The sequence below is a fragment of the Equus asinus genome, chromosome 11 (assembly GCF_041296235.1).
Source record: "Equus asinus isolate D_3611 breed Donkey chromosome 11, EquAss-T2T_v2, whole genome shotgun sequence".
Taxonomy (NCBI): domain Eukaryota; kingdom Metazoa; phylum Chordata; class Mammalia; order Perissodactyla; family Equidae; genus Equus; species Equus asinus.
Window position 1 is genome coordinate 71614332 of NC_091800.1, and position 23653 is coordinate 71637984.

General features: G+C 43.0%; 1 protein-coding gene across 4 annotated transcripts in view; it reads left to right on the forward strand.

The window, feature by feature from the left end:
• FARP1 (FERM, ARH/RhoGEF and pleckstrin domain protein 1) overlaps positions 1-23653 on the forward strand; it is a 288920-nt gene that overhangs the window by 177939 nt on the left and 87328 nt on the right. For all 4 annotated transcript variants that reach the window (XM_070520054.1, XM_044779783.2, XM_044779785.2 and 1 more), the window contains one exon: positions 5992-6096. In XM_070520054.1, the coding sequence (XP_070376155.1) occupies positions 5992-6096 (105 nt within the window). The remainder of the gene's footprint in view (positions 1-5991; positions 6097-23653) is intronic.

The window sequence follows — 23653 nt, forward strand, 5'->3', positions numbered from 1 at the left end:
TCTCAGAAGGGGAGGACCTTGCCTTTCAAGCAGGAGGAATCATTGTCCAGACCCTTCGAGGAGGTGGGGCAAGGGAGGAGATTATACCCCCAACCCAGAAAGAATTGTATCTTTCCTCTCTCAGAGGAGAAAGACGTATTCCCGTATAAACCTTCACATAATGGAGAGAAGCTGAAGGCGGGGACATACTCTACAGGCACAATAAACGAAAGCCACTTTGAGTCACAATTTTTGATGTCTTGAAGCTGTATGTGAATGTTCATTCCATTTATTATTCAGTCCTTAGTTGCCAGACATTCCTCAAGAATATAAACCTCCTCCTAAGATTTAGTTTTATAGAATTCCGTGAAAAGCCCATTCAAAAGGGAGAAAGCCATAGGGACACACAGTTTGAAATGAGCCAGTTTATTTATGCGGTAGATTAAAATTCAGATTCCTTTTGGAGCATAATTAAAAGTAGTCAAGAAGAAAAAAACTGGGAAAAATGTGATTATGTAGTTTCATTAATTGCTGATTTGTTCTCCAAAGTAAGACATATAATTACTATTGGGTTTCTTTCCTGTAAGGAGTACACTTCTAGAATATTGTAATCAAGACTGGCAGTGAGTGGGGTCGGCCAGACTGGCAGTTTCGTAGAGGCTGTGGGCATCTTAGGAGTCTGTCCCCTCACCCTCAATACAAACACTTGGGGACAATTTAAAAAATTAATTTGTCATAACATCCCTTTCATATTAAACCATTACTTACAAATATAGGTTTTCAAATGATGGCTAAGTAATTTGATTTCCCTTTCTCATGAATGACAGCTTGTGCGGTCTTACATATAAATAAATGCATGTGTGCTTGTGTGTGTGTGCGTGTGGGTGTGTATCTTTGAGAAAATCCTTTTACAGATGAATTTTTCTCAGAGTCCCTTCTTTGTGTTCTGCCAGCTTCAACTGTGCTGTTGCCACCTCTTTCCCCATTCAGACTTCATTGACTTATTTATGGGTTTGTTTTAACAATAAAGGACCAGCTAGTGGATTTGTAGCTTTTGAACCCCATCATCAGCTTCTAGTGCAGAGCCTGCCCTAAATGCATAATTTGTGGTTACTTCCAACAGTGTTCGTTTTATGCCTTTTTGCCAGGCACATAAAAGAGCTCTTTGTGCTGCGAAATATCAGTGAACGTCTAGTGCACACACACTCATTCTCCCCGTGGGATAAGGCTTCACAGCTCCTCTGCTGGAGCTGGGTCCTACCCCTCAATATTTGCCTAAGATCTCACATAAAGAAAATAGATTCTTTATTTTCTTATTCTTTTTTTTTTCTTTTTGAGGAAGATTAGCCCTGAGCTAACATCTGCTGCCAATCCTCCTCTTTTTTTTTTTTTTCGCTAAGGAAAATTGGCCCTGAGCTAACATCAATGCCAATCTTCCTCTACTTTATATGTGGGACGCCTGCCACATGGCTTGATAAGCAGTGCAATGTCTGCACTCGGGATCCAAACCAACAACCCTGGACTGGGATGCCACCAGGCCAGCCCCTATTCTTAGTCTCTTTTTTTTTTTTTTTTTTGAGAAAGATTAGCCCTGAGCTAACTACTGCCAATCCTACTCTTTTTGCTGAGGAAGGCTGGCCCTGAGCTAACATCTGTGCCCATCTTCCTCCACTTTATATATGGGACGCCTACCACAGCATGGTGTGCCAAGCGGTGCCATGTCTGCACCCGGGATCGGAACTGGCAAACCCCAGGCCGCCAAGAAGTGGAATGTGCGAACTTAACTGCTGCGCCCCCAGGCTGGCCCCCTTATTTTCTTATTCTTAAAAATAGTTTAAACGGCTTCTATTGTGCATCACCCTCTCCAGTCGTTTATAGATATGAAATTCATCCTCAGTTACGTTTTTTTTTTTTTTGGCCTTTTTCTTCTGCATTTTTTTAATTGTGGTAAATATACATAATATGTAATTTATGATTTTCACCATTTTTAAGTATTCAATTCAGTGGCATTAAGTACATCCACAATGTTGTGCGACCATCACCACTATTCATTCTGCATTCTGTGATATGATTTTGCACAGAATTAGTTTTAGTGTGAAATTCAAAAAACTTCGTTGGAGACAAGTGTAGAGAAATGATGTTGCAGACGGACGGAGTAAATCCACTATGGCAAGAAAAAGGGGTAATTTTCCTTAAAGAATGAGGATGAAACTCTTTCTCTGCTTCCCCTCTCCGAGATGCTTCTTCTGAACTGAGCCTTGGGTGTGTGGGTACACCCTGACAGTTCTACCCTCACTCCTAAAAGAAACGGAAATAGCATCCCTGAACTTTGGGGTCATGATGTCTAGAAGCATTTTAGTCCATAGCTGCCTGGTACATGTTGGGGTGTCAATGCTGGGTGCTCCTTACCCATGAACTTGTCATGTAGCGGCTGCATTTAAACTCTGCTACATACCTTCCAGCGATGCTGCATTCTGGCTCTCCGTACATCCCTGAATGTAGCCAGCATTCACAGGGGAGTTCATTTAATGCTTTATGGGCATCTAGTTTATAGATGTGTTTTAGGAGCTATAGTATCATTCCACCTCTAAATTGACTTATCCTCGTATAAAAATTTCGTTGCCTTACAAGAGTTATTTTGCATAAGGATTTGTACAAATAATAGATTTTAAGGAAACTTTTAAGAATTGAGACCGGATTTACATCATTTATTAAGCAGATTCCAAGCATCTATTTCCAGCCCGTCATTCTGCAGGAAGTCATTACCCGTGCTTGTCTCTGCTGGACGTAAGTGGTATTGAAATGCTGAAGTAATGCTGCAGGTTCTAGGGCTCAACACAGCCTCTTATTATCGCCAAGATATGCTCCATGCATTTGTAGAAGTCTCTGCTGACTCCGTAAGGACCCGATTCAGATGGTAACGCTCCCTCTCATGTGTGTTCCTTAAAGTGCTGAGCTGAGCGCCATGTCCATAAAGACATCCATTGTATATTGACTTTTGACTTGTTTAGACGTCCAGCGTTGGATTGTAAAGTCTCATTTTGCAGACCCTGGTAAATCTAGATGAAGTGATCAAGTTCTCTTAGTTCCAGGAATTCTTTGGGAAATATGAGTGCTTGCCAGCTGGTCAGGTAATTGGGTGGTTCATTTTGTAACAAATAGGAAATGTCAAGGATTCTGAGAAAGAAGAATTGTGAAACTGGAATGTGATTTTCCCTTAAAAAAATCGTATGATACAGAAATTATTCCACAACTTGATAGCCCCTATTTTATTTCTGTAATATATTTTTTTAAATATAGATGCTCATTTTAAATCTTTTTTTTTAAGATTGGCACCTGAGCTAACAACTGTTGCCAATCTTCTTTTTTTGCCCCTGCTTTTTTCTCCCCAAATCCCCCCAGTACATAGTTGTATATCTTAGCTGTGAGTCCTTCTAGTTGTAGCACGTGGGACGCCACCTCAGCATGGCCTAATGAGTAGTGCCATGTCCGTGCCCAGGATCCGAACCCTGGGCCGCCGAAGCAGAGTGCACGAACTTAACCACTCAGCCATGGGGCCGGCCCCTGTTTCTATAATATTTTTAATCCTGTCTACGGATTTTGCTGGACTGAGGGAGGGCCTCGAACAGGTAGCTGTGCATTAGGTATTCATGTAGCTTTTTGGAGGTAGAACCCAGGTGAACTTGAACCCAGGACCCCCGTTAGCCTGGCTGATGAACTCCCTAGTGCTCTCAGCCTGGCTGAATCAGGCAGATTGCTGTATCAAAGAGATGGAGAATAGAATTGGTGACCAGTAATCTATGTGGCCCTTAAGTCCACTGGATGAATGCAGGTGTACGTGTGTGGGGGCAGGGGGAGTACGTTTGACAGAGAAGAATGTGGTTCAGGGACTGGCCAGTGGCACAGCAGTTAAGTTTGCGCACTCTGCTTTGGCAGCCTGGGGTTCACTGGTTCAGATCCCAGCCACGGACCTACGCACTGCTTATCAAGCCATGCTGTCGTGGTGTCCCACATGTAAAACAGAGGAAGATGGGCACAGATGTTAGCTCAGGGCCAGTCTTCTTCAGCAAAAAGAGGAGGATTGGTGGCAGATGTTAGCTCAGGGCTACTCTTCCAAAAAAAAAAAAATGTGGTTCGCATGCGTCATGTGTTACTCCTGCCATCAGTGCAAGTGAAGTGATTCTACCAGTGACCCTTGGACCAGGCATTCAAAGTCTAGAGCCTGGTGAGTTTGGAATTATCCATGGGGAATATTGCACGCTTTTAGATAGCTGTGAATATCTTGTGGCTTTCAGTGATGAGCAATATGGGCGCATAAAGTGGCATCCATAAAAAAAAAGATGCTTTATCGCTGGACACTGAAGCATCTTTGCCATCTCCTCAGGTCATGCTGGGGCAGGCTAATGGACATGCCCATCATTGTGCTCGTCAGGCTCTGGCTTCTACTGTCAGTCTCCTGGGTTACTAATTGGTTCCTAAAATGCTCTGCTCTTCTCAGAGGGGAGGAGAAAGTATAAAAGCAGTAACTGTAGTTAATGTAGACATTTTTCTTCTAGTGTTTGATCTCTGCAGTGGAGTTGGATCCATGTTACTAGTGGGTCATTAGGAATCCCCCAGATAGTGAAGAGAAACCAAGGCATATGATTCTAAGTGTTTCGGGTAGCAGTCGTGTTCTTATGTATCATATTCCCTCTCCCTGTAGATTCAGTGTAGAGAAAATGCATGTGAATATTGATTTCAGCAGACGTTGATTGAGCACCAGGGGCTTTGCAGGGGAATAAGAATATAAAGGTGAATAAGTAGCCAAGAATTTAATTGGAGAGACAGAGTCATATTCTTAATGGTATATATTACAGTAGAATGAGTAACGTTTACGCATTTCAACAAAATTGGTTGGTCTTAGGGCGTTGTGGATACAGGGATTAATAAAAGATGACCTTTCCTGTCAACGTATGTGTGGTCTAGATGGGATCTGCACAAAGCCCCTGAGAGCTAGAGAAGAAAGGCATAAATTCTGGCTTGCTTGTGGAGGAGGAGAAAGGAACAGGGACAGGGTTTCAAGCGCCACAAAAAGGGCACGGCATCATGAGTTGAAAACTTAGGTCTCCACAAAACCTGCACACAAATACTTACAGCAGCTTTATTCATAATGACCAAGACTTGGGAAACCAAGATGTGCTTCAGTAGGTGGATGGGTAAACAAGCTGTGGTCCATCCAGAGAGCGGAATATTATTTAGCAATGAAAAGAAAACTAAGAAGCCATGAAAAGACATGGAGAGGCCTAAATGCATATTGCTAAGTGAAAGAAGGCAATCTGAAAAGGCTGAATACTGTGTGATTCCAACTGTATGACATTCTGGAAAAGGCAAAACTGTGGAGACAAAGATCACTGGTTGCCAGGGGTTCAGGAGGAGGGGGATGAGGGCTGAGTTCGTGGAGCGCAGTGGGTTTTTAGGATGGTGAAACTGTCCTATGTGATCCTGTAATGATGGATGCATGATACTATGCATTTGTCAGGACCCATAGAACTATACAACAGGAAGAGTGAGCTCTAATGTAAACTATGGGCTTTGGGTGATGATAATGTATCGATGTGGGCTCAACAATTATAACAAATGTACACACTGATGCAAGATGTTAATAATAGGGACACTGTGTGTGTGATGGGGAGAGGTGTTTGGGAACCCTCTGTACTTTCTGCTCAATTTTCCGTAAACCTCTAACTAAAAAATGTAGTCTATTATTTAAAAAAAGGGGATGGTGCCTAGGATTGAGATGAGAAGAAGTCAGAGATTAGCATCTAAGGGTGAGAACAGCGTGAGACGGGCCGAGCGGTGTGTACAGTACTCACGGGGTGGTCAGGGTATCATGGAGATGGGTGGTGGCAAGCTTCCTTGGTGGGTGGAAGTGAAGAGGCTTCCTGCGGTGGGGGCTAAGGTTTGTCTTCATCACGGTTTGTTTTCATCGCTGCCTTCCTCACGGGGCATAACGCCTGTTGTTTCTGTTTTCAGCAAAGAGCCCCGGGGAAAGTGTTGCTGGATGCCGTTTGCAACCACCTCAACCTTGTGGAAGGTGACTATTTTGGCCTCGAGTTTCCCGACCACAAAAAGATCACGGTAGGTGATGCCACATTAATGTTGCTATTTTACTGTGGGTTCAGCTTGGGAGAGGAGAGTAATTGGTACCTTTCCTTGGCCATACAGAAATACATAGAAGAAAAACACTCAGAAAGCCCTTGTTAATCTTCTTTTGAAAGTGATGTGTGCATATGATTAGCAAATTCAAAGAGAGTACACAGTGAAGACTGTCTCCCCCTCTCACCCTTCCACCTCTCTCTCTAGGAACCACCATTTCCAGTTTCTTGTGTGTCCTTCTGATAAAAGTCTGTGTATGTGTATATGCAAACACGTATTTTTGAAATACATGAACGTGAGGAAACCGTATGCAATGTCCTCTACCACCCCCTCCACTTCCAGTAGTGTATCATGGAGATCTTCCCTTTTCCGCGCATGGAATCCACTTCCTTCTTTGTTACAGTTTCATGCCATTCCACTGAATGGGTATGCCGTAATTTACAACCTCTGCTGTAAACCCTGGGGTACTTAGGTTGTCCCCAGTCGTTTGCTGTTACAAATGATGCTACAGTGAATGTACCAGGACATTCGTCTTTGCTCATGGCCAAGCGTTTTGGCAGTTCAGATCCAAAGGCATGGAATTGCCTCATCCATGTGTTTGATCATTTTAACGTTTACAAAATATGTCACATTGTTGTTTAAAAAAAGTTTCACTCATTTGAAGCCAATAGCTTACTGTTCTCTTTTATCTCTTTTGGCTGATGTTACCTTCTTAAGACTGTATCCGAGTATGTCTTTCATTAGACACCCTTTTAAGCTGTGAGTTTGTTGACTGTATTTCTGTTTATTCTTCCATTCAGTGCATGCTGAGGTCCTGGACCTTGCGCTAGCCACTGTAGTGGAGATCCAGTAATAGTAACTGCAGAGAATGTAGAATTTAAGTGGGATGCCAGGCTTAGTCAGCGGTCAGTACAGGGCATGTGACAGGTGCTCCACTGCAGCCAGGGGGTGTTGGGCAGTGGGGGCAGCAGAGAACATTTGTGTTCAGGAAATCCTTCCCAGATATTGAGAAACTGAGTCTCATGAAGCCAATAGTAGTTGAACTATGGAAAAAATATTCCTGGGAGAGGGGCACCCCATGTACAAACAGCAGAAAGCAAATGGACTATTCAGGCACCTGCGAATCAGGCTGGAGTTGAGAAGGGAGAGGGAGGCAGGCTCTGGTGAAGGAGGTGAGAGATGAGGAGGCTGAAAGGTAAGCAGAAACCGGATCTGGAAAAGCTTTCTATACCATTGCCATCCTGTAGAAATATAATGTAAGCCACATAGGTAATTTCAAGTTTTCCACCAGCTATGCTCAAAAAAAGTTAAAATAATTTTAAAATATGTTTTATTTAATCTAATATATCCAAAAACATTTTCATTTCAACATGTAATCAATATCAAAAACTATGAATAAGACATTTTCATTTTTTCACGCTGTCTTTGAATCTGGTGTATATCTGACACTTACAGCCCCTCCCAGTTCAGACGAGCCATCTTCCAAGTACTCAGGAGTCACATGTAGCTAGTAGCTGTTGTATTGGACAGCACAATTCTGTACCAAGCTAATGTGTTTGGGAAGCTGTGAATGCGTTGTAAAGGGAATGTGATATGATCTGGTTTATGGTTTAGAAAGAGAATGGTAGCCGGTTTGGAATAGGGCAAGACTGGAGTCAGGAAGCTGTCAGGCAGTATTTCAGGCAGGAGGTGGTGCTGGATGGAACTAAGGGAGAATGGAGGTGGGGTCTGGAGGAAGGTGGATGAATTCAAGAGATTTGGTGGGCGTGGGGCAGTTGGGATATGATTGAATGGATGGACTTATAAGGGAAAGCGGGCTCAGAGCAGCTGGGTTTTCTGGCTTTGCCATCTGGGGGCACAGAGACGCCAATCACTGGAAGTGGAAAGGCTCGGAGAGACCATGTCCATGAAGAGGTAAAACAGTGAGTTCCGTCTCAGACCTGAGGAGTCGGAGGCGTTGGTGGACGTTCCAGTGGAGATGTCCAGTGGGCACTCCCAGTAGGTGGATCTCCTGGAGCGCAGGAAAGAGATCTGATCTGAAATTCAGACTCAAGGATCATATGATTCTTTTAGATATTAACTGAAAGTAGAGGAGAGTATAGAGAGTGAAACACAGGAGGCAGGAGTGGAACACCAGCATTGAAAGGAGCTGCCCAGGGAAGGAAGAACCCTCAAAGGACGTGCAGGTGGGAAGGAGGAAAACCAGGAAAGGGAAAGGTCCCAGAGCAAGAGAAGAGAGCATCGCAGGGAAGAGTGGGCAGCGGGAGTGCAGGTAGGTGCTGAAGGAGCGAGTGTGTCACGCACCTAAAAATGGGTGCAAATTGTGTTTTCTCAACTTACTCCTGCCTCCGAATATTCTGTCATTTTCTAGTGCTTACATTAAATCTAACCTTCCTTAACTCCCAGTCCTTTTTCTGATGTGGCAGATGACCACAGGTGGGCCAAATCTAATTCCACATTCATTGATTGATCTAACAATTATTTTGTGTCTAAACCATGTCGGTCATCACACCTCATACTCTAGGAGACGCGTGCTGTAAAGGGACAGCAGAAGCAGCTATGGTTTCTGTTCATTAGAAGGGCACACTTAGTAAAAGAGACAAAGAAACAAATAATTACAACACGATGTAGCAAGTTCTATGGAACATTGTTTCCTAAACTTATTTTATGTTAAAATAATGATTCTCAAAACACTTGAAGATAATGCTGTCTCATTATTTCTAACAACCCTGCCTGAAATGCTGCCAGGTCCTAATGGCTTTCCTGACTCCAGTCTTGCCCTGTTCCACTCCAGCTGGAGGCAACTTTCTAAACCATAAATTAGTGGTGAGGGTACTAAGCCTCTGAGAATCGTTCCATATCTGGGTCAACCAGCTAGCTAATAGTATAGCTAGGATCCTAATCATGCCCTTCTGACCCCAAGTTCAGTGCCTTTTCTGTTAACTGTGGCTGCTTCTCTTTTGCTAGGATTTCCAGACCTATTGATCTTCCTGGGTGCCTCCAGGGCTGACTCTTTCAAGTTTAATCAGGCTTAATTTTTATGATTTCCCTGTTTCCTTATCATATGGTTTAGGAATATGTTCAACTGCAAATTACAGAAAACCCACTAATGATGACTTAAAGAGATAGATGTTTATTTGTCACACATAATACAAATAAAAGCCACTGCATGAATGCTGACCACATGCCAGACCGTTGTAGTCCCTGTAGACACGACAGAAACCTGGCCCACATTCTAGAGCAGGGTCGGCGAATTTTCTTTGGAAAGGGCCAGATAGTAAATAATACATGTAGGCTTTGCGGGCCATATGGTCTCTGCTGCAACTATTCAGATATGCGCTTGTAGTGCAAAAGCAGCCATAGACAATATGTAAATGAATGGATGTGGCTTTCTTCCAATAAAACTTTATTTATAATACAGAAAGCCGTAGTTTGCCAACACCTGTTCTAGAGAGTAATAACTCTGTGCAAGGTATCATATTAGGTTTACTTACAGTATTTCATTCATTCCAGAAAGGCCTGTTATATACCCTTTTTCTGATGAGGCAGCTGAGGCTTAAAGAGGCTAATTCATTTTCACAAAGGCACACAGCTAGGAAATGATAGAGCTGGGAGTCACGTTCAGATCTGTCTAAGGATAGGCCCATGCTCTCAGTCACCATTCTGTTGTGACCGTGTTTCTATTATTTTGCTCTCTGTCAATTACGAAATCCAGACCTGAGAGTTGATTTCATAAACTTTAAAAATAAATTGTTTTGACAAAGTGGCTCTGTGCTGTGGGTGGGGTCTGTGACTGGAGATGCTGCAGGAGGGCCTTCTGGGCTCCTGGCCGTCTTCTTTCTCTCGCTGTGGCTGCTGGTTCCATGCACGCAATCAGTTTGTAAAACTTCAGTGAGCTGTACACTTATAACGTGCACTTTATATGTGTGTGTGTGTATAAAACTTCAGTAATGTTTACCCCCAAAATGCAATGAAATGAAAGCACACAGGAGCAGAAATAATCACCAAAAAGTGCGCGGAGGCTGTCTGAGGGACTCTGTGGTGGAAGTACCAAGGACAAGTCTTGACTGGATGAGCTGAGGAAGAGCCGCTCACTTGTGAAAACAGTAAGCTCTAGCTGGGTTGTCACTTCTGCTCTCAGTAAAGTTGCTGGAAAATCGTGTGGTTTTGTCTCCTCTCTGGACTCTGTGGAGATGCTGGCTTTCTAGCCCGGCCGTCCGTGATAGGCAGGTGAGAGCCACTCTGTGCTCAGACTGCCCGCCCTCAAATCACTGCTTCACCACCTAGCGGCAGCGTGGCTGGGGCAGGTGGCTGGCCCTGCTGAACCTCACTTTGCTCAGGCACAGAATGGGGTTAAGAGTGCCTACCTCGTGGGGTTTTTGAAAGGATCAAATGTGATAATAGCCATCAGCATGAAACCCCATGCTGGGACGTATTCAAGAAGGTCTTAGTTATGGAAACTATTATCATTGTCATCATCATTTTGTGTGTGTGGGTGCAGTCAAAAACAGATAACATAAAATGTTCGAACTTACCCATTTTTAAGTGTACGGTCCAGCAGTGTTAACTGTGTTCACATTGTTGTGCAACACATCTCGAGAACTTTTTCATCTTGCAAAACTGAAACTCTATACCCATTAAATAACAGCTCCTTTTTTCTCCTCCTTCCAGCCCTTGGCAACTGTCATTCTGCTTTCTGTCGCTAGGAATTTGGCTACTCTAGATACGTCATATAAGTAGAATCATGCAGTATTTGTCTTTTTGTGAGTGGCTTATTTCGCTGAGCATAATGTCCTCAAGGCTCATCCACGTTGCAGCATGCAGCAGACTTTCCTTCCTTTTTGAGTCTGAATAATATTCCATTTTACGGATATGCTGCATTTTGTTTATCCATTCATCTGTTGATGGCCATTGACGTTGCGTCCACCTCTTGGTGGTTGTGAATAATGCTGCAGTGAACGTGGACGTGTCATGGTCGTTTTTTGTAATACTACTGTTGTGATTGTTACCTTTGCCAGGTTTCATTTGGGAGGCTGCTCACATATCTGCCAAATGGAGAGGAAATATGGCTGTTCTCAAAATGCCCCAACGTGGGCTGTCACCGCTGCTTTTGCCCATTTATCTGTGTGTGATAGTGGGAACTAGTTGTCCCCCAAAGTCCCTGGCAAGCAACTTGTGGACCTTTGTGCCTAGGTGGTAAGTTCAGGCAACGCGCATTCCAGCCCAGCTCTCTGCCTCTCCTGCCATCGTGTCTGTCATGTAATAGCCCACATCAGAGCAGTAGTCATAGTAAGGGTTTCAAAAAGCTTAAGAGAGAAGGAGTGCTTTCCATGGTCCAAGATGTGCTTCTCAAGATTGGAAATAAACTAGTGATAATTAGTAAGTAATCAATATACTCTATCCTTAGTTAGACTTGTCCTGTGGCTTGTCAGTTAATAGAGTTGATTGCTGTGTTCACATGCGAGTTTGGCCTGCTGTTGTCCTTGAGTCCAGGCAGCCATCCCCATGAGACTGCCTTGCAGGAGCAGAGAAGTCTTTTAATCAGCTTTTTTTTTTATTGATTGGGCTTTCTGGGGCAGAAACGCTACTGATCCTAGGAATCAAGACTGTGCTTAATATGCCAGCTGAATGGTACCTAGAGTCTGATGGCTGGTAAAAGGCCAGGAAGACATTAGGTTGTTATTGGGGTGAACTCAGCGAACCATCCTTGAGCTTCTAGTGTGTCCCTTGACCTCAGCCTATAAACCTAAGTGCATCTCATTGGTTCTCCACCTTAGGGCTCGGCCAAAGAGCCTGGTAGTAAATGTGTTAGGCTTTGCAGGCCATACCATCTTCATGGCAACTCCCCAACTCTGCTGGCCCAGTGCAAAAGCAGCCATAGACAGTCTGTAAACAAATGAGCGTGGTTGTGTTCCAATAAAACTTTAGTTATGGGCACGGATATTTGAATTTTGTAGAGTTTTCACATCGTGAAATATAGTACTTCTTTTGATTTTTCTTTTCAACCACTTAAGAATGTAAAAGCCAGTCTTTGCTCTCAGGCTGTACCGAAGCTGGTGGTGGGCTGGACTTGGCTCACGGGCCTTCATTTGCCAATTTCTGTTTATAATATTTATCTGAGGTAGGTATTTTAGCATCCATGTTTTAGAGTGAGCAAATACAGAGAGGTGACCTGCCCAGTACTGAACAATGAGCTGTGTGACCAGAGTCGTAACAAGGGTTCACATGCAGTCCTGTCTCAGCCCATGTGGGCACCCTCTGATCCTCGCGACTGCCTCTCCTCACGCATCCCCCACTCAGAGCCACGCGGACCTCAGTGGCAGAGACGGGTGTAAGCAGATTGCTCTCACTGGCCTGTTGATGAGTGTGAGGATGGCTCTGTCCTCTGGCCTGTCAATCTCGGTTTAAACCTTTGCTTTGCCATTTAGCAGCTAGGTAGATTCTGAACTTTGATTTTGCACTTTATCTGAAAAATGTGATTAATCAATGACAATTTTACAAGGTTGTCATGAGGACTGATTGAGATACGTTACAGTCATGAGCCCAGCAGGATTCCTAGCATGTAGTAGGCACTCAGATATCTGTTGTATTGTATGCTTGCATTCTAGCTCAGAAACCAGTGAGGCTGGCCCACCAATATTCTATTAAAGCTGTGTTGCTTGGTGACCTGATAAAACAATCCTAATTTCTAATAAATAAACGTTGATAAATCTCAGGAACATGATGGGCATCTTTTTGTTCATTTGTTATTCTTCTCCATGCCTGGGGCAAGGTTTTGCCGGAGGAAGGTGTCTCAGCTCAGGCTGCCATAACAAAATACCGTGGGCTGGGTGGCTTGAACAACAGACATTTATTTCTCAGACTTCTGGAGGCTGGAAGTCTGAGATCAGGGCGCCAGCATGGTCAGGTTCCAGGGGGTACCCTCTCTCTGGCTTGCAGATGGTCACCTTCTTGCTGTGTCCTCACCTGGCAAAGAGAGAGAGAGAGAGAGAGATCTCTTCCTCTTCTTATAAGGCCACAGTCCTATTGGATGAGGGCCCCACCCTTTTGACCTCATTAAACCTGAATTACCTTTTAGAGACACATCTCCAGATACAGTCGCATCAGGGGTTGGGGCTTTGATAGATGACCTGGGTGATACGGCTCAGTCCACGGCAGCAGGCGTGCTTTCTAGGGGCTTGGGATCACAGAAACCACAGCTACTTGGGATGGCGGGTGTCCTTTGCTAGTGGTTTCCCAGCCCCGCTGGACCCCTGGAGCCAAACAGACCTCCTTCCTCTGTGCTTGGTCATAGTCCCCTGACCTTGCTTCCTCCTGGGAGTCTAACTGAGGACATCTGAGGTGAGAAGGGGCTCTTCGTGGAACATTCCAGGTATAAAGGATGAAGAGGTTTGCAGAACCGAGGACAGATGAAAGTTTGGGAAGCCAGCAGAGTTGAGGCTATGCAGCAGCTTGGTTGCCACGCAGAGCAGCTCTATGGTTTGAGGCAACAGCGACTGTGTCGACAGGGCAGGTCCCAGAGGAGGCAAAGCTTTCCTGGAGCAGAGTCTGGGAGAAGGGACAGGTCACTGGAAAACAGAGCTGTGGGGGATGTTCCCTTTCGTAGGCTGGAAGGAAGGAGGTTTTTTGTTTGTTTTCATTTTGTTTTTTGCTTAATAGAGTTTATTTTTTAGAAGACTTTTAGGTTTACAGAAAAATTGAGCAGAAAGTAGCGAGGTGCCATATATGGGCCCCCAACACACACAGTGTCCCCTATTGCAGACATCTTGCGTTAGTGTGGTGCGTGTGTTACAGTTGATGAGCCAATGTTAATACATTATTATTACAGCCCAGAGTTTACATTAGGGTTCATGCTTTGCTTTGTACATTCCTTGGGTTTTGATAAATGTATAGTGACATGTATATACCACTACAGTATCGTAAAGAATAATTTCACTGCCCTCAAAATTCCCCGGGCTCCACCTCCTGTCCCTCCCTCTCCTCTGAGCCCATGGCAACCACTGATCTTTTCCTTTCATATTTTCTTATTTTCTGTATTGATGCTCTGGCATCTGGGGCCCCGCTGACCAGGGAGAGCCTGCCTTTCTCAGGGCTAGCCAGTTCTTAGAGATAGCAAACGGCTCCCCTGCAAGCATGCCTTTCATATGCAAACTAACCAATCCAGAGCCCAGACTCTGAACCGCCTCTTCTATCTGCCTCTTACTCCAGGAGGCAACATTCCCCTGCCTTCATTATCCCAGGGCCAGGTACCAGGCAACTAGAGACAGCCTCTATACCCAGAGCCCTCTGAAATGTCTCAAACTAGCCAATCCTAACCCTGCTTGCCCTGTCTTGCCTTTCCTGTTGGAAAGTGCAGTAAAGCCTCCTGCCCGTGCTTTCTCCTCACCCTTTCTGCCTCCTGACCAACCTGGTGCTTCCCTGTGTGGCCCTGAATGGTGTGGCATGTCCCCTCCTCTTGGGAAATGTGAGTAACAAACTGTCTTTTCCATGGCAGTCATCTCCTTACTTGTTGGCCCCACCATATCTGAATAATAATGAAGCCTACATTTAAAACAATTTGGTAAAAAAAATACGTGGAAGTTTGTTTCAAAAGTGGGTACAGTCTTGAGAAAATTGAAGTGGAAGCATAGTTTTTAGATCTTCCCAAACCCAAGAACTCACATAAAAACAGCTACTCAGCAAAACCAAAAAAGTATGGACAACATTTATGGCAAAACTAGATTTCAGAGTGAAAGCCCTAGATCCCAAAGTACAAGCAGTTGGAGACAAACCCAGCCGAATACAAGAGCTGTGCGCTATCAGGGTCTGTCCAGGAAGAAATGGAGGCAAGTAGCAGGGCATCTGATGGACGGGAGCGAAGCCCCAGGTGGACGCTGGAAGTCACAAGGGGGCAGTTTGAGAAGAACACCTGCAACTAGGGTCTGAAGGGCTGGAAGAGTCCAACTCAAGTGAGAGCAACTGACTTTCGAGGGCAGGCTACCACTTAGAAACTGGAGAATGGGCCCAAAAGTGAGCTGGGTAAGGACAACAGGAGGAGTGATAGAGAAGTGGAGAGAAATGGAGCGAGCAAGTCTCAGTACACAAGCCACCATAGCTTTCAACACTGCCCCAAAACAGGGGAAGAGGAAGCTCTGGGAGGCTAGGAAAGCTACTGTGGACCATAGCTTGTTCTAAGAAGGTTAGGAGACAGTTTTCACGTAGAAATGAGTGGCAGAAAGGTATCACAGTCATAATGATACATTTTTTTAAAGAAACAGGTGTGTTTCTCCTGAGACACCATGTATGGCCTCAGCAAAGGGACCAATGAATGCAATCCACAAAATCCAGACTCTGGAAAATTCTACAGATCAACAGATAAACTATAAGGAAAAAAGAGGGGCATGGAGGAAGAGGCTATAAATTAAAAGATTCTTGAAGCATGTAAAATTTCTCAAAATAGGGAAGACTAAACTCTAGTGTGTAAGATGCACCATTGGGTGAAATAAACATTAAGCAATGTAACAGTTATTGTAAAAATCTAGATAGTGGTTACTTTTGGGGGGGGTTGGTTTTAGGATGAGGTGGCTGGCAGAGTTGTATTTCTTGACTTAGGTGATGGATACAAGGGTGTTGCCGTTTAATAATTCACTAAGATATACCTTTGTTTTCAGTAGTTTTAAGCATCCCCATGTCATTTTCAAATTAAACAGTTTTAAAAGGAGGAAGAAGAAAATTTAAAAACAGAAGCAGCAAACTGTAGATTAAAGGAGAAAAATCCAATTAAATAACAGAATACCCAAGTGAAATCCTTTGAGTTGAATTTTTCAAAGCTAATGCAAATTAACCAAATGACTTTGGTTAAAACTGAGTTGATGATGTGTTACAAGTACCTTGCCTGAGGTCTGTTGCTGAGCCCTTCTCCAAAAGTAGTTTCCCTCCAGGAAAAGGCCCCCTGAAACCCCAAGGGATGCATTATAACATTAAGTCTTGGTTCTATTCCAAAACTTCCCTTTGCATGTATCTGGGATATAAGCTACTGCTCAATGAATGTAATACACTAACGCCTAGGACAGGCGGGACTACCTTGCATTTTGTCCTTTGGTTTACAGACATGTCTTTAATCTCTTTTTTATTTAAAGCTTTCCTTGTAAATAAATTAAAATATATATCCTAAAATTTTAAGTTCAAATTTTATTCACATATTCCTTCAGCAGGTCAACGTTGGTTAAAAAAAAAAGAGAAAAGAAAAAGGGCAGGGGACCAAGCTAGATTAAGAGAGACTTAACGGACATAATCAGATATGAAGCGTGGTCCTGGATTGGATATGAGTTTCGACAGACTACAGTAGAGACATCTTTATTCACACTGAGGAATTTGAATATAGTCTGAGTATTTGATAAGTTTAAAAAAGTATGTATGTGTGTTTCTACCTACACACATCACTCATAGAAGAAGATCTGGAAGGGTAAACACAAAGGCACTGGGTCCTAATCCATGGTCCCCGGGCCAGCAAGCAGCATCAGTATCACTTGGGCACTGGCTAGGAATGTGAATTCTCAGGTCCCCACCCCAGATGAGTGACTCTGGGAGCAGGATCCTGTGGTGTGTGTTTTAACAAAGCTTTAGGGTGATTGTGATGCAAGCTCAGCTCTGACAACAACTTCTCTAAGGTATTGACCATGGTCTCTTGGTTGTAGAGGACAATTTTTAAAATTTTGCTCATCCAAATTATCTAATTTTTTAGAATACATATGTATGAATTCCTTACTAGTAGAAGGGTTTTTTTGTTTCTCTTGGTTTGTTTTTTTTTTTTTTGGTGAGAAAGATTGGCCCTGAGCTAACATCTGTTGCCAATCTTCTTTTTGCTTGAGGAAGATTGGCCCTGAGCTAGCATCTGTGCCCATCTTCCTCTGTTTTATATGTGTGATGCGTGCCACAGCATGGCTTGATGAGCCGCGTCTAGGTCCACACCAACATCTGAACCCGCAAACTCTGTGCCGCTGAAGCGGAGCACACGCACTTAATCATTATACCACTGGGCCTGCTCTGAGAAGATTATTTTAAATTAAGAGCTTTTTAGTGGCATCCTGTAAATTTTGGTTTATTGTGTTTTCATTTTCATTTCAGTTTAAAATACTTTCTAATTTCCCTTTGGTTTCTTCTTTGACCCATGTATTATTTAGAAATATGTTATTTAGTTTCCAAATCTATGGGGATTTTCCATAGTTCTTGCTGTGGAAATTTTTCAGTTAATTCCATAGTGGTTGGAGAATGTAGTTTGTATGATATGAATACTTTTAAATAGTTTACTGATATCTCTTTTATGCCCCAGAATATGGTTTATTTTGGTAAATGTTTTTGGAAACTTGAAAAGAATGCGTATTCTGGGGTGTGAGGTGTAGTATTCAATTTATATCAATTAGATCATGTTGGGTGCTAGTGTTGTTGAAACTTTCTCTATTCTTACTGAATTTCTGCCTACATGTTCTATCAGTTATGGAGCGAGAGGTGTTAAAATCTCCAACCGTAATTGTGGACTTGTCTGTTTCTCCTTGCAGTTTAATCAGTTTTTGCTTCATGTTTTCTGAAGTTCTGTTACTAAGTGTACAAATACTTAAGATTTTTACATCCTCTTAATTAACTGACTCCTTTATCATTAAGAAATTACCTTCTTTATCCTTGGTGATATTCTTTATTCTCATGTCTACTTTGATACTAATATAGCCACTTTAGGATTTTTTTAATTATTTTAATTATTAATGTTAGCATGATATGCCTTTTTCCTTTTCTTTTTAACCTATTTGTGTCTTTATATTTAGTGGGTTTCTTGTAGTCAGCATACAATTGGGTCTTGCCTTTTTATCCAATCTGACAATCCCTGCCTTTCTTTTTTTTTTTCTTTTTGCTGAGGAAGATTAGCCCTGAGTTAACATCTGTTGCCAATATTATTAATGTTAGCATGATATGCCTTTTTCCTTTTCTTTTTAACCTATTTGTGTCTTTATATTTAGTGGGTTTCTTGTAGTCAGCATACAATTGGGTCTTGCCTTTTTATCCAATCTGACAATCCCTGCCTTTCTTTTTTTTTTTCTTTTTGCTGAGGAAGATTAGCCCTGAGTTAACATCTGTTGCCAATCTTGCTCTTTTTTTGCGTGAGGAAGATTAGCCCTGAGCTAATATCTGTGCCAGTCTTCCTGTATTCTATATGTGGCTCACCACCACAGCATGGCTGATGAGTGGTGTAGGTCCATGCCTGGGATCTGAACTCACGAACTTGGGCCACCAAAGTGGAGCACACCAAACTTAACCACAAGCCCACGGGGCCAGCCCCTAATCCCTGCCTTTTAATTGGAGGTGTTTAGAACACTTACATTTAATGTGATTATTAATATGGTTTAAATCAGTCATTTTGCCATTTGTTGTCTATTTGTCTTATCCATTCTTTGTTCCTTTTTTCTGCCTTCCTTTTGATTAATTGAGTATTTTCATGATTCTATTTCACCTTCTTTGTTGGTTTATTAGCTATCGCTCTTCAATTTGTAACTTTAGAGGTTGCTTTGGGGTTAATAGTATACGTCTTTAACTTATCACAGCCTGTGTTCAGGTGATATTATCCCACTTCACATACAGTATAAAATCTTAGAATGGTATACTTCCACTTTCTGACCTTTTTTTTGCTATTGTTGTCATACAATTCTTTTTCACATAAGTTATGATCCCCACATTACATTGTTGTGATTTTTGTTTACCAATGCATTGTCTTCTATAGAGCTATAAATAATTTTTAAAATTATTAAAACACCTTATATATTAACCATGCTGTTTACATTTTGGTGTTCCTATTCCTTTGTGTAGACAGAGATTCCATCTGATGTCATTTTCTTTCTGATTAAAGGGCTTCCTTTAAGATTTCTTGTAATGTGGCTCTGCTGGTGATGAATTCTCTCAGCCTTCGTGTGTTTGAAAGAGTATTTTGCCTTCCTTTTTGAAAGACATTTATTGCTGGGTGTAAAATTCTAAGGTGAATATTGTTTTCTTCTAGTACATTAAAAGTCTTGCTCCACTGCATTCTCCCGTGCACTGTTTCTGACAAGAAATGTCCTGTCATCTTTATCTTTGTTCCTTTGTACATAATGTGTCTTTTTTCTCTGGCTGATTTCAAGACATTCTCTTTTTACTGTTTTTGAGCAATTAGATTATGACATGCTTCTGTGTAATTTTCTTTGCAGCTCTTATGCTTTGGGTTTGCTGACCTTCTTGGACCTGTAGGATTATAGTTTTCTTGAAATTTGGAAAAATTTCAGCCATTATTTCTTCTTATACTTTTTCTTCTCGTTTCCCCCACCCCTACCATCTCCTTTCCTTTGGGACTCCAATTCCATGTATATTAGGCTGCCTAAAGTTGTTCCACAGTTCTCTAATGCTCTATTAATTTTTTGGTAATTTTCCTCTGTGTTTCATTTTGTATTGTTTCCACTGCTAGGTCAATAAATAAATTCAAATTTATTCGAATTTCTTCTGCAATGTCTAATCTGCTATTAGTCTCATCCAATGTGTTTTTTTACCTCACACAATGTTGTTTCCATCTCTAGAAGTTTAGTTTGGGTCTTTTTTGTATCTTCCATATCTCAACCTTTTGAACATAGAGAATACGATTGTAATAACTGTCTTCATGTCATTCTCCACTAATTCTAATATCTGTGTCAGTTCTAGGTTAGGTCAGATTTTATTTTATTTTTTTTTGTCTAATTATGGATTGTATTTTCCTGCTTCTTTGTGAGCCTGGTGATTTTCTTTATTGGGTGTCAGAGTACTGTGAATTTTACCTTGTTGAGTGCTGGGTAGCTTTATGTTCCTGTAGTCTTATTGAGTGTTCTGAGGTGCAAATAAGTTGTTTGGAAACAATGTAGCCCTTGCAAATCTGGCTTTTAAAAAGGCTTGTCAGGTGGGACTGGCATAGTGTACAGTCTGGGGCTATTTATTCCCTACTGCTAAAGGATGACCTTCAGGACTCGACTCAGTGCCCGTGAATCATGAGGTCTTCCAGTCTGGCTGTATTCCTGGCCCTGTGTGAACACCAGGTGTGTTAGCTCTCATCCTTTCCTTGGTTCTTTCCCCTCAGTCTTGGGTACTTTCCTGACAAGCATCCATTGATCAGCATTCAGCTGATTCCTCAAAGGTAACCCTCTACATTCTCCTAAATGCTCTGTCAGGGAAGAGCTTTCTATTCTCTGTGAACTCTTGCTACCTTGATTCCCTACATTCTCAACCCCATCTCTTCATGTCATGGATCTTGCCAGGTTCCGCCTCCCTCCAACACAGCCTAGAAACTTGCTCAAGGCAGAAGGCTCGGGCACCCACAGGGATCACGATTTTATTTCGTAGTCTCTCAGGGATCACTGTTTCTCATTGCCTCGTGTCCCGAATCTTCAGATCTGTTATGTTATGCATTTTTTTCTTTCTTGATTGTTTCATGTAGGAAGATAAATCCAATCCCTGTCACTTTATTTGGACCAGAATCATTAACCTCTAAAAATTAAGAGGTTTTTAAAAAGAAAGCCACACTTGACATATCTTTTAAATGTAACTATATGTGAAGCTAATGAAGTAATTAAGACTAACATGAAAAATTAAATTCAAACAAATTATTACAAACAAAAGTTCAGAGTAAGGTTATTTCTTGTAGGAGTCAGCTACAGAAAGAGTAATTTGTTGCAATAAATTATAGACACTGAATAATATTCTATAACATTTTATCTGGTTCCTATGTATGTTATGGTTGATGAAGAAATATTTTTGTTGTATGCTGTTTTGATTTTTAAACATGAAGAGGAGAGCTGAGCTTCTGTTGAGTTCTGTAGCTTTTAGAGCGGCAGCATGTTATGTTGCAGGAAAATCACAGGTTTGGAGCCAAATGGACTTGATGTTGAATCCCAGCTGTGTGACCTTGGGCAACCTAAAGAAGCTCTCTGAGCATGGCTTCCTTCCTGTGTAAAACAACCCCATTGTAATGAATATTAAATGAGTATGTGTAAAGTGCCTATCCAGTGCCTAGCACACAGTAGGTGCTCAAGAAATAGTCTCTTTCTTGCCGCCTGTCTAATATCAAGTGACTGGCTCTCTTTTAATAAGACCCTTTCCAAAATACCTCAAATATTTCAGTTGCCTACAAAATCCACCTAACATGTCACTTACCACAAACAGGGGTCAAAAGATGTTTAGGGAAAGAAGACAAGGGCTTTGGGGTCAGTGAGTCATCCTGCCTGGGCGTTAAAGCATTTCTTCTCACCTAACGGTATTTCGGTGCAGAGGACATATTGCAAAGGAGGAAAGTAACATTAACAGGGGGATCAGAGGAAAATAGGTAGCCTGACTGAAACGTAGGCAAGTAGGGGAAGAGGGGGCTGGAAAACTGTGTTGAAACCAAATTGTGGAAGATCGATTGAATTATGGGCTGAATTGTGTCCCCTTAAAATTTGTATGTTGACGCTCTACGCTCATACTCAGAATGTGACAGTACTTGAAGACAGGGCCTTTCAAGAGGTGATTAAGTTACACTGAGGCCATTCGAGTGGGTCCTGACTCTGCTTCACTTTAAGAAGAAGCAATCTGGAGGTCCCCGGGAGACCCCAGGGGCGTGCGTGTGCAGAGGGAAGACCGTGAAGCCAGAGGCGGCCGACTGCAAGGCAGCGAGAGCGGCCTCGGGGGAAGCCACACCTGTGGCACCTTGAGCCTCCGGAACTCTGAGGAAATACATTTCTTTGTCCACGCCACCTCATCTGTAACACTTTGTCTTGGCAGCCCTAGCAAGCTCTTCTATAGCCTTCAGATCCCAGCAGGGGAAGTTCCTTGATTTGGTGAGACCTACTCACTGGGAATGACATTTCTAGAAATCCATTCGTTTTGACCAAATCCGTTTACAGTCAGGCAGTGTGGATTGTGGACATGCCCCGGAGACCGGCAGAGAACAGGGATGTGTGGCTTGGTTGAAGGGGTGGGAGGTGGGGCTGCAGATAGATCTTTACAGTTGTGACACTCAAGAGAACCGTTGGCAGGGAAAGAAGGATTTTTAGTGCTTTTGTTGCCTTTTAACCTCTTCTGGAACTCTTTTCCGTTCTGCTTAGGTTGAAGGAACAAGTGGTGTATCTCAGATGACCTAGTCCGGTTCAAATCCTTCCCAGTAGCCCTCCCCATATATCGGACTTCAAGCCTGTTTTTCTTCTTGCGCCTTCGAGCTCATCCATTCATAGCAGTTGAAGTCCTGCGTGTGCGAGATCTTGTGTCTCAGCTCTGCCAGCGTCCGTCTAACGTAAATGGAGAGGTTCTCTCGGGCCTACGTTCTCACCCAGGCCAGCGGAGCTGGGATGGGACCGATGCCTTGTGGCATTGTTGCTGCAGAGCTCTACCAGACCGGCTGCTTCAGGCCAGTCTGACGGTCCCAAGCTTTTGTGTTCTAAACCCACATGCTCAGTTGGCTCAAATTGGTGCATGTATTTGTTGCTTTCCACAGAAATGCCAAAAACAGAAGAGAGATGTTTTAAAACAATTCATAAAATTGGCAACTACATTGCCAGAGCCTGGTTGTTTTGTCCTGAGTGGTTTGCAGACGTTTAGAGAGATTCTGTGGCAGAACTGGCAATGGTGAAGATCTAAGATGATTCCCCCGAGGCGGCCGTGGGGGTCGAAAGGGCACGGGAGGGCAGGCTTGTGAGCGGACGCTCAGCAGCCCTGGGGAATCCCACTAGAATTCTCCAGTTAATTCACAGTCCCATGCGACACACTATTTCCAATCTTCTCCACCTCAGTCTTCCAATCCGCAGAGTTTACAGGGGAAACGGATGGCATCAAGGAGGAACTTTCTTATCTTTCTTCCTGACACAGAAATGTAAACTTACTAACATCTGTCATTAGCCTTTCTTTCTCCCCCGACCCCCCCACCCCATGGCAGAGCTCTTTCTGTCTCAAGCCAATCCCCTGTGTTTCAGAGCTACCTTCTCAGGTCATCTCAGGTCCCTCAGACGTCCATCGTCCCTTCTTGTTCACCTTCTCAGTCCCTCCCCCTTTTTGGACGCACCTAGGGCTTTCCTATTAGAAAGAAGCAAATAGGCAGTACCTGTATTTGATTCCTCAACCCCTCTGCCTTAGTCTCTTGCCTCTTTCTTCACAGCCGGCTTCTGGAAAAGACTATTCATCCTTCCCGCCTCTTCACTGCCCACCAGGCTTCCAGAGCCACCACTGAGTAAGCTGACAGACAGATATCCAGTTCTCTCTCATCTATTCTCATCTCATCTATTCTATCTCTCATCTCTCTTCTATTTCTCTCCTCCTTCAGATCTCAGCACAATGTCATGTTCATATCAAGTCTCAGGATCCCCCTACCTTCCCTTCTCCCCTGACTGGGTCACACCTCTGCATCCTAGACCCTCGGAGTCCACTGGGACTCCTGTTCATTTTATTTATCTCAGCTACTTCACTTTTTTTTTTTTTTTTTTTTGATGAGGAAGATTGGCCCTGAGCTAACATCCATTGCCAATCTTCCTTTCTGACCTTTCTACAGTTC